Source organism: Delphinus delphis, chromosome 2 (genome assembly GCF_949987515.2).
Source record: "Delphinus delphis chromosome 2, mDelDel1.2, whole genome shotgun sequence".
NCBI classification, from domain to species: Eukaryota; Metazoa; Chordata; class Mammalia; order Artiodactyla; family Delphinidae; genus Delphinus; species Delphinus delphis.
This window is the reverse complement of record NC_082684.1, coordinates 105,338,419-105,355,621: the sequence shown is the minus strand read 5'-3', so window position 1 is coordinate 105,355,621 and position 17,203 is coordinate 105,338,419. Positions and strand designations below refer to the sequence as shown.

At 40.1% G+C, this 17,203-nt stretch overlaps 1 protein-coding gene across 2 annotated transcripts in view; it reads left to right on the top strand.

Moving 5' to 3' along the window:
- The window catches only part of ZNF592 (zinc finger protein 592), a 59,561-nt gene that overhangs the window by 31,375 nt on the left and 10,983 nt on the right, over nt 1-17,203 (top strand). For both annotated transcript variants that reach the window (XM_060005366.2, XM_060005364.1), the window contains one exon: nt 14,547-14,725. In XM_060005366.2, coding sequence (XP_059861349.1) covers nt 14,547-14,725 — 179 coding nt within the window. The remainder of the gene's footprint in view (nt 1-14,546; nt 14,726-17,203) is intronic.

Here is a 17,203-nt window from a genome sequence, read left to right as displayed (position 1 = left end):
TCTGTGTCATTCTCCTTCAGTGGGAGCTGGACAAGAGGGCCCCCCCAGAGGGAAAGGGAGGGGCTGCTGTGAGGCTTCTCTCAGTCCAGCTCTGTTCTCTCACAAAATCTCCTGCCAATAAATGTGGCCTCAGAGTCTCAGGGAAAGGGGAAGGCTTGAGTTCTGGGATCAAAATCTAACCTTGATGGCCGTTGGCTTTGGGTTTCCCAAGATGGTACCCAAGCTTTAGGCCATATGAGGGGCAGGCAGTGGACCAGTGGGTGGGGTTGGGCTCCACTCTGCTGGAGGGACTGTAGGACAGCATGTTTGGGCCTTTGACTTCTTCCTGGGAGTCTGAACCACTTATGCCTCCCTCTGCAGTGGCTGGAGGGGGTCCTTCCCCTTACATTCCAAGCCACCTTGTTGGGCAGATGTAAGCACAAAGAGATTACTTCTTCTTGTTCTTAAGCTTTTGTTTAACTATGTCATTATCACACCTAACAAAATTAATAACAGTTCTTTAACATTGTCTAATACAATTCATATTCAAATTTTCCATTCATGTCAAAATTGTATTTTTACAGTTGAGCTTGTTTTGAATCAGAATCCAGATGTGGACCAAGTGTTGTGTTTGTTTGTTATATCTTTGAAATTTCTCAATCTAGAGCAGTACCTTTTCCTACTCCACCCAACAAGGGCTCCCCGCCCCCCCTTATTTTTCACATCATTGTTTTGTTGAAGAAACTGGTTCGTGTGTCCTGAGAACTTTCCAGGACAATTCTGGGTTTCACTGATTGCTTCCTGAGAATTTTTCAGGATAATTTTGAGTTTGATTGCTTCCTCATACAGTTAATTTGTTCTATACCCCATATTTTATCTGTAGACTAGAAGTTAGCAATGAAGACTTGATTAGATTCATCTTGAGGAATGGGAAATCTGTGTTCTTCGTAATTCATTACTTCAGGGAGGCACAATGTGCTTGATTGTCTCCGTTTTAATGATGCTAAACTTGATCAGTGAGTTTAGGTTGGTGATGTTCAGATCCCTTCCTTATAAAGTTTCCTATCTTTTTACCTAATGATTTTAGCAGCCATTAATAATTGCTGCTTGAGACAGTAATTTTATTAGGAGTTGCAGGAGGTTGTTTTAAATTTTATTATTTCTTTCTCATTTATTAGCTGGAATTCTGTATAAAATCTTTTCCTCTTCCTTGAGGGCTATTAGGTTACGCTGAAATACAGTTTATGTTGGAAAAGTGGATAAATTTGTTTCCCTCAGTTAACAGTTTTCACAGTAGTGAATTGATGCCCCAACAATCTTAAATGGTGTTTTGAGAGTCCCTCCTCTATTATTTTTAAAAATTGTGGTAAAATACACGTAACATAAAGTTTACCATCTTAACCATTTTTTAAGTGTACAGTTTAGTAGCGTTAAGTACATTCACATTGTTGTGAAGTCAGTTTCCAGAACTCTTTTCATCTTGCAGAGCTGAAACTCTAAACCTATTAAATAACAACTCCCTATTCTCCCCTCCCCTTTCCCCCTGGCAACCACCATTTTACTTTCTGTTTCTATGAATTTGACTATTCTAGGTAGCTCACATAAATGGAATCATACAGTGTTTGTCTCTTTTTGACTGGCTCATTTCACTTAGTATAATATCTTCAAGGTTCATACATATTTTAGCATTTGACAGAATTTCCTTTCTTTTTAAGGCTGAATAATATTCTGTTGTTGTATATACCACATTTTGTTTATCCATTCATTCACTGATGGACACTTGAGTTGCCTCCAGTTGTATTATGAATAATGCTGCTATCAACATGGTGTACAGATAACCTTTTCAGGACCTTACTTGCAATTCTTTTTTTGTGTGATCAAGTATTTTATTTTATTTTATTATAGTTGCTGTACAATATTATGTTAGTTAGAGGTGTACAATACAGTGATTCACAATTTTTAAAGGTTATACTCCAAAATTTATAGTTATCGTAAATTACTGGCTATATTCCTTGTGTTGTACAATATCAGTTCTTTTGGGTATATATCCAGAAGTGGAATTGCTGGATCATATGGTAATTCTATTTTTAATTTTTCGGGGAGCCCCCATACTGTTTTGTACAGTGGCTGTACTATTTTACATTCCCACCAGTAGTGCACATGGGTTCCAATTTCTCCACATCCTCACCAGCATTTGTTATTTTCTGTTTTTTTCATAGTAGCCACCCTAATCGGTATGAGGTGACTTCCTCTATTATTTTTAGTGGTAGTGTTATAATGAACTTATTGGTTTCTATATATTCAGTATGTTTATATGTTCAGTCATTCTTTTTTTTTCTTTTCCATTATGGTTTTATTACAGGATATTGAATATAGTTCCATGTGCTACACAGTAGGACCTTGTTGTTTATCCATTTTATATGTGATAGTTTGCATCTGCTAATCCCAAACTCTCAATCCATCCCTCCTTAATCCCCTCAGCCCCTTGGCAACCACAAGTCTGTTCTCTATGTCTGTGAGTCTGTTTCTGTTTCATAATAAGTTCATTTGTGTCTTGTTTTGGATTCCACATATAAGTGATATCATATGGTAGTTGTCTTTCTGACTTAATTCACTTAGTATGATAATCTCCAGACCCATCCATGTTGCTGCAAATGGCATTATTTCATTCTTTTTTGTGGTTGAGTAGTATTCCATTGTGTGTGTGTGTGTGTGTGTGTGTGTGTGTGTGTACACGTGTGTGCATACATACATACCACGTCTTCTTTATCCATTCATCTGTCCAGAGACATTTAGGTTGCTTCCATGTCTTGGCCATTGTAAACAGTGCTGCTCTGAACATAGGGGTGCATGTATCTTTTCGAATTATAGTTTAGTCTGGGTATATGCCCAGGAGTGCGAATTGCTGGATGATATGGCAACTCTATTTTTAGTTTTTTGAAGAACCTCCATACTGTTTTTCATAGTGGCTGCACCAATTTACATTTCCACCAACAGTATAGGAGGGTTCCCTTTTCTTCACACCCTCTCTACCATTTGCTATTTGTAGACTTTTTAATGATGACCATTCTGACTTGTGTGAGGTGGTACCTCTTTGTAGTTTTGATTTGCATTTTTCTAATAATTAGCAATGTTGAGCATCTTTTCATGTGCCTACTGGTCGTCTGTATGTCTTCTTTGGAGAAATGTCTGTTTAGGTCTTCTGCCCGTTTTTTGATTGGGTTGTTTGTTTTTTTGTTATTGAGTTGTATGAGCTATTTGTATATTTTGGAAACTGAGCCCTTGTTGGTTGCATTGTTTGCAAATATTTTCTCCCAGTCTGTAGGTTGTCTTTTCGTCTTGTTTATGGTTTCCTTTGCTCTGCAAAAGCTGATAAGTTTGACTAGGTTCCATTTGTTTATTTTTGCTTTTATTTCTATTGCCTTGGGAGACTGACCTAAGAAAACATGGGTACAATTTATGTCAGAGAATGTTTTGCCTACATTCTCTTCTAGGAGTTTTAAGGTGTCATGACTTATATTTAAGTCTTGAAGCCATTTTGAGTTTATTTGTGTGTATGGTGTGAGGGTATGTTCTAATTTCATTGATTTACATGTGGCTCTCCAGCTTTCACAGCACCACTTGCTTGAAGGGACTGTCTTCGCTCCATTGTATAGTCTTGTCTCCTTTGTCAAAGATTAATTGACTGTAGGTTTGTGGGTTTATTTCTGGGCTCTCTATTCTGTTCCGTTGATTCATGTCTGTTTTTGTGTCAGTACCATGGTGTTTTGATTACCGTAGCTTTGTAATATGGTCTGAAGTCTGTGAGGGTTATGCCTTCTGCTTTGCTCTTTTTCCTCAGGATTGTTTTGGCAATTCTGAGGCCTTAATGGTTCATATAAATTTTAGAATTATTTGCTATTTCTGTGGAAAATGTCCTGGGTAATTTGATAGGGATTGCATTAAATCTGTAGATTGCTTTGGGTAGCGTGGCCATTTTAACAATATTAATTCCTCCAATCCAAGAGCATGGGATATCTTTCCATATCTTTGAAACATCTTCGGTTTCCTTTATCAGTGTTTTATAGTTCTCATCACATAAGTCTTTCACCTCCTTGGTCAGGTTTATTCTTAAGTTGTTTTGTTTTTGTTTTGTTTTTTTAATTAATTAATTAATTTATTTATTTGGCCGAACTGGGTCTTTGTTGCTGCACGTGGGCTTTCTCTAGTTGCAGCAAGTGGGGGCTACTCTTCGTTATGGTGCGTGGGCTTCTTGTGGAGCACGGGCTCTAGGCGTGCAGGCCTCAGTAGTTGTGCCTCGCAGGCTCTAGAGCACAGGCTCAGTAGTTGTGGCGCACGGGCTTAGCTGCTCCGTGGCATGTGGGATCTTCCCGGACCAGGGCTCGAACCCGTGTCCTCTGCATTGGCAGGTGGATTCTTAACCACTGCTCCACCAGGGAAGCCCCCTGTTTGTTTTTTTTTATGTGATTTTTTTTAACATCTTTATTGGAGTATAATTGCTTTACAATGGTGTGTTAGTTTCTGCTTTATAAAAAAGTGAATCAGTTATACATATACATATGTCTCCATATCTCTTCCCTCTTGCGTCTCCCTCCCTCACACCCTCCCTATCCCACGCCTCTAGGTGGTCACAAAGCACCGAGCTGATCTCCCTGTGCTATGCGGCTGCTCCCCACTAGCTATGTATTTTACATTTGGTAGTGTATATATGTCCATGCCACTCTCTCACTTTGTCCCAGCTTACCCTTCCCCCTCCCCGTATCCTCAAGTCCATTCTCTAGTAGGTCTGCATCTGTATTCCCGTCTTGCCCCTAGGTTCTTCTGACCATTTTCTTTTTCTTTTCTTTTTTTTAGATTCCATATATATGTGTTAGCATATGGTATTTGTTTTTCTCTTTCTGACTTACTTCACTCTGTATGACAGTCTCTAGGTCCATCCACCTCACTTAAATCTGTAGATTGCTTTAGCGTGGCCATTTGTGGCCTCACTGCAAATAACTCAGTTTCATTCCGTTTTATGGCTGAGTAATAGTCCATTGTATATATGTGCTACATCTTCTTTATCCATTCATCTGTCGATGGACACTTAGGGTGCTTCCATGTCCTGGCTATTGTAAATAGAGCTGCAATGAACATTGTGGTACATGACTCTTTTTGAAGTATGGTTTTCTCGGGGTATATGCCCAATAGTGGGATGGCTGGGTCGTATGGTAGTTCTATTTTTAGTTTTTTAAGGAACCTCCGTACTGTTCTCCATAGTGGCTGTATAAATTTACATCCCACCAACAGTGCAAGAGGGTTCCCTTTTCTCCACACCCTCTCCAGTATTTATTGTTTGTAGATTTTGATGATGGCCATTCTCACTGGTGAGATGATATCTCATTGTAGTTTTGGTTTGCATTTCTCTAATGATTAATGATGTTGAGCATTCTTTCATGTGTTTGTTGGCAATCTGTATATCTTCTTTGGAGAAATGTCTAATTAGGTCTCTGCCCATTTTTGGATTGGGTTGTTTGTTTTTTTGATATTGAGCTGCATGAGTTGCTTGTATGTTTTGGAGATTAATCCTTTGTCAGTTGCTTCATTTGCAAATATTTTCTCCCATTCTTAGGGTTGTCTTTTCGTCTTGTTTATGGTTTCCTTTGCTGTGCAAAAGCTTTTAAGTTTCATTAGGTCCCATTTGTTTATTTTTGTTTTTATTTCCAGTTCTCTAGGAGGTGGGTCAAAAAGGAACGTTCTGTGATTTATGTCACAGAGTGTTCTGCCTATGTTTTCCTCTAAGAGTTTGATAGTTTCTGGCCTTACATTTAGGTCTTTAATCTATTTTGAGTTTATTTTTGTGTATGGTGTTAGGGAGTGTTCTAATTTCATTCTTTTACATGTGGCTGTCCAGTTTTCCCAGCACCACTTATTGAAGAGGCTGTCTTTTCTCCACTGTATATTCTTGCCTCCTTTATCAGAGATAAGGTGACCATATGTGTGTGGGTTTATCTCTGGGCTTTCTATCCTCTTCCATTGATCTATATTTCTGTTTTTGTGCCAGTACCATACTGTCTTTTTTTTTTTTTTTTTTTTTTTTGCTGTACGCGGGCCTCTCACTGTTGTGGCCTCTCCCGTTGTGGAGCACAGGCTCCGGACGCACAAGCTCAGCGGCCATGGCTCACGGGCCCAGCTGCTCCGTGGCATGTGGGATCTTCCCAGACTGGGGCATGAACCCGTGTCCCCTGCATCGGCAGGTGGACTCTCAACCACCGCACCACCAGGGAAGCCCCATACTGTCTTGATTACTGTTGCTTTGTAGTATAGTCTGAAGTCAGGGAGCCTGATTCCTCCAGCTCCGTTTTTCTTTCTCGATTGCTTTGGCTATTCAGGGTCTTTTGTGTTTCCATACAAATTGTGAAACTGTTTGTTCTAGTTCTGTGAAAAATGCCAGTGGTAGTTTGATAGGGATTGCATTGAATCTGTAGATTGCTTTGGGTAGTAGAGTCATTTTCACAATGTTGATTCTTCCAATCCAAGAACATGGTATATCTCTCCATCTATCTGTATCATCTTTAATTTCTTTCATCAGTGTCTTATAATTTTCTGCATACAGGTCTTTTGTCTCCTTAGGTAGGTTTATTCCTAGATATTTTATTCTTTTTGTTGCAATGGTAAATGGGAGTGTTTTCTTGATTTCATTTTCAGATTTTTTTTCATTAGTGTATAGGAATGCCAGAGATTTCTGTGCATTAATTTTGTATCCTGCTACTTTACCAAATTCATTGATTAGCCTAGTAGTTTTCTGGTAGCATCTTTAGGATTCTCTATGTATAGTATCATGTCATCTGCAAACAGTGACAGCTTTACTTCTTCTTTCCAATTTGCATTCCTTTTATTTCTTTTCTTTATCTGATTGCTGTGGCTAAAACTTCCAAAACTATGTTGAATAATAGTGATGAGAGTGGGCAACCTTGTCTCGTTCCTGATCTTAGTGGAAATGGTTTCAGTTTTTCACCATTGAGGACGATGTTGGCTGTGGGTTTGTTATATATGGCCTTTATTATGTTGAGGAAAGTTCCCACTATGCCTGCTGTCTGGAGGGTTTTTATCATAAATGGATGTTGAATTCTGTCGAAAGCTTTCTCTGCATCTATTGAGATGATCATACGGTTTCCTCCTTCAATTTGTTAATGTGGTGTATCACGTTGATTGATTTGCGTATATTGAAGAATCCTTGCATTCCTGGGATAAACCCCACTTGATCGTAGTGTATGATCCTTTTAATGTGCTGTTGGATTCTGTTTGCGAGTATTTTGTTGAGGATTTTTGCATCTATATTCATCAGTGATACTGGCCTGTAGTTTTCTTTCTTTGTGACATCTTTGTCTGGATTTGGTCTCAGAGTGATGGTGATTTTGGAAGAGTTTGAGAAGGATAAATGTTAGCTCTTCTCTAAATGTTTGATAGAATTCACCTGTGAAGCCATCTGGTCCTGGGCTTTTATTTGTTGGAAGATTTTTAATCATGGTTTCAATTTCAGTGCTTGTGATTGGTCTGTTCATATTTTCTATTTCTTCCTGGTTCAGTCTCCGAAGGTTGTGCATTTCTAAGAATTTGTCCATTTCTTCCAGGTTGTCCATTTTATTGGCATAGAGTTGCTTGTAGTAATCTCTCATGATCCTTTGTATTTCTGCAGTGTCAGTTGTTACTTCTCCTTTTTCATTTCTAATTCTATTGATTTGAGTCTTCTCCCTTTTTTTCTTGGTAAGTCTGGCTGATGGTTTATCAATTTTGTTTATCTTCTCAAAGAACCAGCTTTTAGTTTTATTGATCTTTGCTGTTGTTTCCTTCATTTCTTTTTCATTTATTTCTGATCTGATCTTTGTGATTTCTTTCCTTCTGCTAACTTTGGGGTTTGTTTTTTTGTTCTTCTTTCTCTAATTGCTTTAGGTGTAAGGTTAGGTTGTTTATTTCAGATGTTTCTTCTTTGTTTTGTTTTGTTTTGTTTTGTTTCTTAAGGTAGGATTGTATTGCTGTAAACTTCCCTCTTAGAACTGCTTTTGCTGCATCTTTTTTTTTTTGATGTGATTGTGAAAGGGTTTTGCTTTTTTTTTTTTTTTTTTTTTACTTTCCCTTTCTGATATTTCATTGTTAGTGTAAAGAAGTGGAATAGATTTCTATATGTTAATCTTGTATCCTGCTACCGTGCTGAATTTGTTTATCAGTTCTAGTAGTTTTTTGTTTTTTGTTTTTTGTTTTTTTGCAGTACGCGGGCCTCTCACTGTTGTGGCCTCTCCCGTTGCGGAGCACAGGCTCCAGACGCACAGGCCCAGCGGCCATGGCTCATGGGCCCAGCCGCTCTGCAGCATGTGGGATATTCCCAGACTGGGGCACGAACCCATGTCCCCTGCATCAGCAGGTGGACTCTCAACCACTGCGCCACCAGGGAAGCCCAGCTCTAGTAGTTTTTGTGTGGAGTGTTTAGGGTTTTCTCTATATATTATCATGTCATCTGCATATAATGATAATTTTACCTTTTCTTTTTTTTTTGTGGTACGCGGGCCTCTCACCGCTGTGGCCTCTCCCGCTGCGGAGCACAGGCTCCGGACGCGCAGGCCCAGCGGCCATGGCCCACGGGCCCAGCCGCTCCGCGGCATGTGGGATCCTCCCAGACCAGGGCACGAACCCACGTCCCCTGCACCGGCAGGCGGACTCCCAACCTGTGCGCCACCAGGGAAGCCCAATTTTACCTTTTTTTAAAAAACTAAATTTATTTTATTTATTTATTTATTTTTGGCTGTGTTGGGTCTTTGTTGCTGCGCGTGGGCTTTCCTCTAGTTGGGGTGAGTGGGGGCTATTCTTCATTGCAGTGTGAGTGCTTCTCATTGTAGTGGCTTCTCTTGTTGAGGAGCGTGGGCTCTTGGCGTGCGGACTTCAGTAGTTGTGGCACACAGGCTCAGTAGTTGTGGCTCATGGGCTCTAGAGTGCAGGCTCAGTAGTTGTGTCGCACAGGCTTAGTTGCTCCATGGCATGTGGGATCTTCCCGGACCAGGGAATGTGTCCCCTGCATTGGCCCGTGGATTCCTAACCACTGTGCCACCAGGCAAGTCCCAATTTTACCTTTTTTGAAAACATTTTTATTTATTTTTAGTTTTTGGCTGTGCCCCATGGCTTGTGGGGTCTTAGTTCCCCAACCAGGGATCAAACCCATGGCCCCTGCAGTGGAAGCACGGAGTCTTAACCACTGGACCACTGGGGGAGTCCCTATCTATTTCTTCTTGATTCGGTTTTGGTGAGCTGTATGTTTTTAGAAACTTGTTCATTTCTTCTGTGTTGTCCAGTTTGTTGGCGTATAGTTGTTCATAGTATTCTTTTATGGTTTTTTGTATTTCTGCAGTATCAGTTGTTATTTCTCCTCTTTTACTTTTTACTTTGTTTATTTGGGTCCTCTCTCATTTCTTCTTGGCGACCTGGGCCAGAAATTTGTCAATTTTGTTTACCCTTTCAAAGAAACAGCTCTCGGTTTTATTGGGTTTTTCCTATAATTTTTTAAATCTCTATTTTATTTATTTCCTCTCTGAACTTTATTATTTCTTCTGTCTGCTGACTTCAGGTTTTTTTGTTCTTTTTTTTTTTTTTTTTTTTGCGGTACGCGGGCCTCTCACTGTTGTGGCCTCTCCTGTTGCGGAGCACAGGCTCCGGACGCGCAGGCTCAGCGGCCATGGCTCATGGGCCCAGCTGCTCTGCAGCATGTGGGATCTTCCTGGACCAGGGCACGAACCTGTGTCCGCTGCATTGGCAGGCAGACTCTCAACCACTGTGCCACCAGGGAAGCCCTTCTTCTTTTTTTAATTCTTTTAGGTGGTAGGTTAGGTTGTTTATTTGAGTTTATTCTTGCTTTTTGAGGAAGGCCTGTATCACTATGAACTTCCCTCTAAGAACTGCTTTTGCTGCATCCCATAGATTTTGTATGGTTGTGTTTTCATTGTCATTTGTCTCAGGGTATTTTTTTTTTTTTTTTTTTTTTTGTGGTACGTGGGCCTCTCACTGTTGTGGCCTCTCCCGTTGCGGAGCACAGGCTCCGGGTGCGCAGGCTCAGCGGCCATGGCTCACGGGCCTAGCTGCTCTGCGGCATGTGGGATCCTCCTGGACCGGGGCACGAACCCGCGTCCCCTGCATCGGCAGGTGGACTCTCAACCACTGCGCCACCAAGGAAGCCCTGTCTCAGGGTATTTTAAAATTTTCTCTTTGATTTCATCATTGACCCATTGGTTTTTTAGACCCATTGGTTGTTTAGTCTCCATGTAATCTTTTTTTCTCATTTCTCTTTCTGTGGTTGATTTCTTGTTTCATGCCCTTAAGGTCAGAAAAGACGCTTGAAATAATTTCTATCCTCTAAAATTTGTTGAGGCTTGTTTTGCATCCTAGTATGTGGTCAGTCCTAGAGAATGTTCCATGGGCACTTGAAAAGAATGTGTATTGTGTGTTTTTTGAATGTAATGTTCTGAAAATATCAATTGGTCTACCTGTTCTATTGTATGTCGTTTAGGATCTCTGTTGCTTTATTGTTTTTTTGTCTGGAAGATCTGTCCACTGATGTGAGTGGGATGTTAAAGTCTCCTACTATTATTGTATTCCCATCAGTTTCTCTCTTTATGTCTGTTAGTATTTGTTTTATACATTTGGGTGCTCCTGTATTGGCTGCATATATGTTAACAAGTGTAATATCCTCTTCTTGTATTGATCCTTTTATCATTATATAGTGTCCTTCTTTATCTCTCATTTTGGCCTTTGTTTTAAAGTCTGTTTTGTCTGATATATTACTACCCCTGCTTTCTTATTATTTCCTTTTAAATGAAATATCTTTTTCCATCCCCTTACTTTCAATCTTTGTATGTCCTTCACCCTAAAGTGGGTCTCTTGTAGGCAGCATATTATAGGCTCTTGTTTTTGTTTTGTTTTGTTTTTTAATCAACAGTCTGCCACTTTGTGTCTTTTGATTGGAGCATTTAGTCCATTGATATTTAAGGTAATTACTGACAGATATGTATTTATTTCCATTTTAAACCTGTTTTCCAGTTGATTTTGTATTTCTTCTTTGTTCCTTTCTTTTTCTTTTTCCTCTTGTGGTTTGATGGTTTTCTTTGTGTTATGCTTGTGTCCTCTTCTTTTTGTTTTTTTGTGAATCTGTTGTATGTTTTTGATTTGTGAGTCATTCTTTTTTTAAAAAATATCTTGAGTATTTATTTTATTTTTTTATAAATTTATTTATTTTTGGCTGCATTGTGTATTCATTGCTGCGTGCGGGCTTTCTCCAGTTGTGGCATGTGGGGGCTACTCTTCGTTGTGGTGCCCATGCTTCTTAGTATGGTGGCTTCTCTTGTTGTGGCGCGTGGGCTCTAGGTGCACAGGTTTCAGTAGTTGTAGTGTGTGGGCTCAGTAGTTGTGGCCTGTGGGCTCTAGAGCGCAGGCTTAGTAGTTGTGGCACACGGTCTTAGTTGCTCTGTGGCATGTGGGAACTTCCTGGACCAGGGATCAAACCCGTGTCCCCTGCATTGGCAGTCAGATTCTTCTTTTTTTTTCATTGTTGTACACAACATTTATTGTTTTTGCATTTGCTGCCAGGAATGTTTGCCACGAGTTCACAGCCAAGTTGTAGATAGTGATCTGTGACCCTCAAAGCATGATGGTGTCCACTCTTCCTGAGTCCATACCTGGACTCAGTCTCCACTTGGCTTGTTTGGGTTGGTTTAAGCTGTAAGCTGATTCAAACCTTTCTACACAAGCTGTGTATACATTCCAAACACAGACCATCTATCACCCTGGTCGTGAAGTCTGAGAGGAACAACATAAAGTGGTTTATAGCACTTATTGATTTTAACTTGGCTAATGTCCCAAACTAGTTAGGAGATAAGGCATTCCTCAGCAGGCAGGCAGATTCTTAACCACTGTGTGACGAGAGAAGTCCTGTGAGTCATTCTTTTTGATGCTCAATTGTCCCATCTTTGATCAGTGGGAGCCCCTTCAAGCTGGCTCCTATGTCCTTTTGATATGAACTCATTAAACCTTGAGAAGCTTTCTTACTTTGAGCCCCAACAAGATGTCCTGGGCACATTTCTTGTACTAAACCTAGAGTCAGTTGTTTTTCCAAGAAGCCGGGGTTTTTTTGTGTGCATGTGTGTGAGAAATGATATTTAGAGGCCACATTCTGGGCACCAGAGATGCTTATTCTGCTGGATATATTTGTTCCTAGGCCTTTTCAGTGGTCAGAGCTAAAAAGTATTTTTTGAAAAAGAGGAAAGGAAGATCATGAGTTTATGCAGGTATTAAAATGTAAGATTATCCTTTTTTTTTTTTTTTTTTTTGCGGTACATGGGCCTTTCACTGTTGTGGCCTCTCCCGTTGCCGAGCACAGGCTCCGGACGCGCAGGCCCAGTGGCCATGGCTCACGGGCCCAGCCGCTCCACGGCATGTGGGATCTTCCTGGACTGGGGCACGAACCCGTGTCCCCTGCATCGGCAGACGGACTCTCAACCACTGCGCCACCAGGGAAGCCCAAGATTATCCTTTTTATGTAACTGATTTTATACTGAAAATCTTGGTTCCTAAGATTTTCTTACTACACACATAAACACACACACACCCATACACACCAATTTTTAAATATCAAAATCAATATTGTTTCTAATGTTAGGACAACTGCATAAAGTTGAGGGTGTATTTGCAGTTCTTTTTGTCCTTAGAATATATCATATTAAGAATGTATAAGTCAAAATACTGTGTTTTAAAAGTCACTGGGGATAATTTTTTTCTCTACATGGTTATGTCACCTACTTGATACATAGTTAGGTTGTTTCTGTTTTTCAGTTTTTAGGGAATGCTTTTGTTTATTTAGTTTAATTTTGTATATGTATTTGAAATTATGTAAAACATTTATGTGATTCCAAAATTACATAACAAGGTATATGCAGAAAAGTCTTGCTTCCATTCCTGTCCGTTTCACCCTGTTCCCTCCTTCCCCATAGGTAACCATTTTTTATTGACTTTTGGTTTACTGCTCCATTGCTCCTTTTTTGCAAATATGAACAAATGTGTGTGTGTATGTGTGAGAGTGATTATTTCCTCCATTTTTACACAAAAAATAGCATACTTGTTTACTGTTTTGCACCTAGAGCAATAGTGAAAAAACAACAACAAAACCTTTTATTATGGAATGTCCCAAACATATATAAAAGTGGAAAGAATGGTATAATGAACCTTCTTTTAACAGTTACCAACTCAGTGGCCCATCTTGTTTCATCTATGTTCTTACTCACCTCTCCCCCAGTGGATTGCTTTTAAACAAATTCCAGCATTATAGTATCTATTTCAGTATATATATCTAAAAGATAAAGTTTTATCCTCAAAAAATACCAAAACATAGACATAATATCATCACATCTTAAAATTAATAATAATTCCTTATTATCAAATCTTAATATCAAATGGCAGATGTCTCAGTATTGTCATCATTAAGTTAGGGTTAAAATATCTGATTGTCTCATTTCATTTTACACTTGGCTTGCTTGAATCAGGATCCAAATAAGGGCTATACATTGCAGTTGTATACACTGAAAATGTCTTTTAAGTCTCTTTTAATCTGTAAATTCCTCTTCCCTTAATCTTTTTTTTCCATTGAAATTTTTTTTGTTGAAAACGCTGGATTGTTTGTCCTGTAGAGGCCCTATATTCTGGATATTGCTGCTTAAAGCAGAGATCTTTTCCTGACCTCCCTAACAACTTATCCCTCTAAGCACTCCTCTGACCCCAGGTCAATGGCCCCCTTAGTGAGTAGTACAGTTGTCCCTTTTTTCCTAAGAAGGGCCTCTTCAGATGCAGGCACCAGATTAGTCTCTTGCTTTCCCCCTCTGGGCTGTCTGGGCTGTCCCCATTAGAGAGCTTCAATGAGTCTGCCTGTAGGACTTGTTAGCCTCTGGTTCTCTCCTGGGACTGAGAACAAAGGAGCTGCTACCTATCCTATGCTTTCCTGTGGGTGTATGTGGTCAGTTGTGGCTCAGGGCACCCCTCAGAGTGGGCTGAGGTTATGGAAGCTCAGTTAGTCTGCACTGGGGCTTCTGAGCATTAACCAGGGTAGGCTCAGGTCTACTTTGGAAGTCCCTGAGTCAGCTCACTAAAGCTGTTGAGTAGGAACCTGCTGAGCTAGGGTAGAGGCCCTGGTGAGTCTGGCAGTGTAATGAGGTCTTAGAATTCAAGAAGTGCCTTGGGCCTCTGAAAAGGAAAACGTGGTCCTCTGCTATGCCAGAGGAGAGAAGTACTCACAGTCCTACATGTAGGACTAACCTTTGGGAAAATACGGTCAGGTCTGTTTTTGATTAATAAGGTGAGAGGCAAAGCTAGCTTGGGTGTCAGTGTCAACACTTCATGAGGCCTGTGGATTTCACTAGTGTCCTAGGAGAGCTGGAAGAGAGAATGGTTGGGGGAGGAGGTCATTCTGACCCATGTCCTAGGAAAGCCAGACAGCTCTGATTGGAGAGCTACAGGCCTGTGGCTCCTGCGTGAACTGCTTTCTTGCTGTTCTTTCCTAGACTTGCCAGGTGTGCCAGATGCTGCTGCCCAACCAGTGCAGTTTCTGTGCCCACCAGCGGATCCACGCCCACAAGTCCCCCTACTGTTGTCCGGAGTGTGGAGCCCTCTGTCGCTCTGCCTACTTCCAGACGCATGTAAAGGAGAATTGCCTGCACTATGCCCGCAAGGTGGGCTACAGGTGGGTGCTACCTGACTCACTGTCCTGGGCTTGCCCAGTGGCTGGTTATTTTTCTGGACCAGAACTCATTTAAGACTTGACCTTTGGGAGTTCCCTGGTGGTCTAGTGGTTAGGATTTGGTGCTTTCAGTGCTGTGGCCTGGGTTCAATCCCTGGTTGGGAAATTGAGATCCTGCAAGCCACGAGGCACGGCGGAAAAAAAATGAGTTTTGATCTTAAGAGGCCTGGGCTGCAGCCTAATAAGAGAAGAATGTTGATTGGTATGTGGACAGACATTTTTAATCTTGTAGGGAAACAGAATAGCAAGGGGAAGAAGAATAAGGAGTTAAAAAGTTAAACATTTTAAAAAAAAAAAAAAAAAGCTTTGGGACTTCCCTGGCTGTTCAGTGGTTAAGACTCTGCGTTTCCACTGTAGGGCACGTGGGTTCGATCCCTGGTTGGAGAACTAAGACCCCACATGCCATGCGCAGCACAGCCAAAAGATAAAAAATAAATAAATTAAAAAAAAAAAAGCTTTAAATGGGAAGATTTGGGGAAGATTAGAATATATATAAGCATTCACTTTGTCAGTTTGTTTTTTAAAAGTATATAAATTTGTTCACAAAGTTATCATGTTTGGCATATTAATTTTCAAGTACCATTTCAGTAATAAATTTACAACTGTCAGTACTTTGAAATGTTCTCAATTTTTGTTAACAAATGGCAAGATGCCAAACTCAAAGGACTGTCGTATCTTTGTGTTGATTAGTTTTTGTCACTTTGTGAGAAGCAAAGCCTAAGCGTGGAAAAAATCATCAGCTTCATGGTAAAACTGAGAAAACTCTATTTTAATTAAAATGAATCTTCTCCATTGTGTTGAACAAATATAAGCAAGAAGTCATTTTCAGGAAAAAGATCCAAATGAGGGAGAACACTCCCTCCAAAACTCATTGATCCATCATTTTACATTGACGCAATCAGGTCTCCTTTACTGGTTTACTGGTTGCTCGGGAGTTTCTACATCTTCTCATGCTTTACTTGATTATTTTTACTTCAGAAACATAATTTTGCCCAAATTTATTAAGGTTTTCTTCTCTTTGGTATTAAATTTTTTTTATTGATTTAGTTCATTTAATAAACATTTCTTGAGTACTTACTGTTGTCTTTAGCATTGTGCCAGACACTCAAGATACAAAGGTGATTAAGACCCAGCTCCTGCCCTCAAGGGGCTTCATTCAGTCTGATAGGTTACAGACATGCACACAAGTAATTACAATTCAAAGTGGTAAGTCCCATAGTTGAGGAGTGGTCAGGAAAGCTTCACAGAGGAGATACTAGGAGGTTTTAGGTAGAAGAAAGGCGGAGAGCATATCTGGCAAGAGCATAGGCAAGGGATACCAGCACACATAAAAGGGCTTACAGGAATGATGAGCATTTCAATAGATGTAGGTCAGGATGAACCGGAGGAACGGTGAGAAATGAGACTAGGGAGTTGGTAGAGGCCAGGCCATGCAAGACCTTGTATTCCTTGGCAGACGTTTGGACTTTATCCAGTGGACAGTGATGAGCTACAGAAAGATTTGCAGCAGGGGAGTGATCCAACTGGATCTGTGTTTTAGAAAGATCATTCTGGAAAGCTGACATGTATATTAGAGGGGAGAGATTAGAGACTGGTCGTGTGGCAATCCAGATGAGAGACCGAGGGATTCAGCTTAGGCATGGCTGTGGGGATGGAGAGAAGGTAAATTTGAGAGAGATTAGGAAGTAGAAACATTAGGGCTTGATGATAGTTTGTATACTGGGGTGAGGGATGGGGAGTGGTTAGTGATCTTCCAGGTTTCTCTTTTGGTATAAGCATTTCCAAATGTAGACTGATTTCTTTTACATGTTATGGAGAATGGAGAAGCTAAAGTGTATGGGAAGAAAATAATCCAGAGATGGGGTTATACAAAGCCCTTGCCTCCGTGTTGCAGAAGAGCATTGCTGGGCAGCATCCCAGGCTACATTTTAAAACCAAACACCTGAACCTGTGTTTTTTGCAGCATTCATAAAGTTTGAAAATACCTTTCTAACTTTGACTTAAGTGTATGCTGCTTGTTTCAAGATCAAATCGAATCCAATAGCAATGCAATCAACACTTTAATTTTTGTATTTGAATCTTGAATCCAAGAAATTTTCAATAACACAGATGGATTAATAGCATTTTTTGTCTTTTAATTAAATATTTTACTTTCTTCTGTAAGAGTAGAAAGAAACCTAATGTCTCAAAAGGAATTTAGTTTATCAAGCCTTTGTAAGAAATGTCAGACAAAAAAGTATTATGATTCAGCTAGAGGTATTACTGAAGATATTGACATTAAAATTTTCAATGATCTATGGTTGAACTCAGAAGATATACACACTAATACAGTATTCATTATACTTAAGATCTTCAACTATTAATGTGTTTTTCTGGTAACAGTTTTATTCAGAGGTAATTCACGTACCATCCTATTCACCC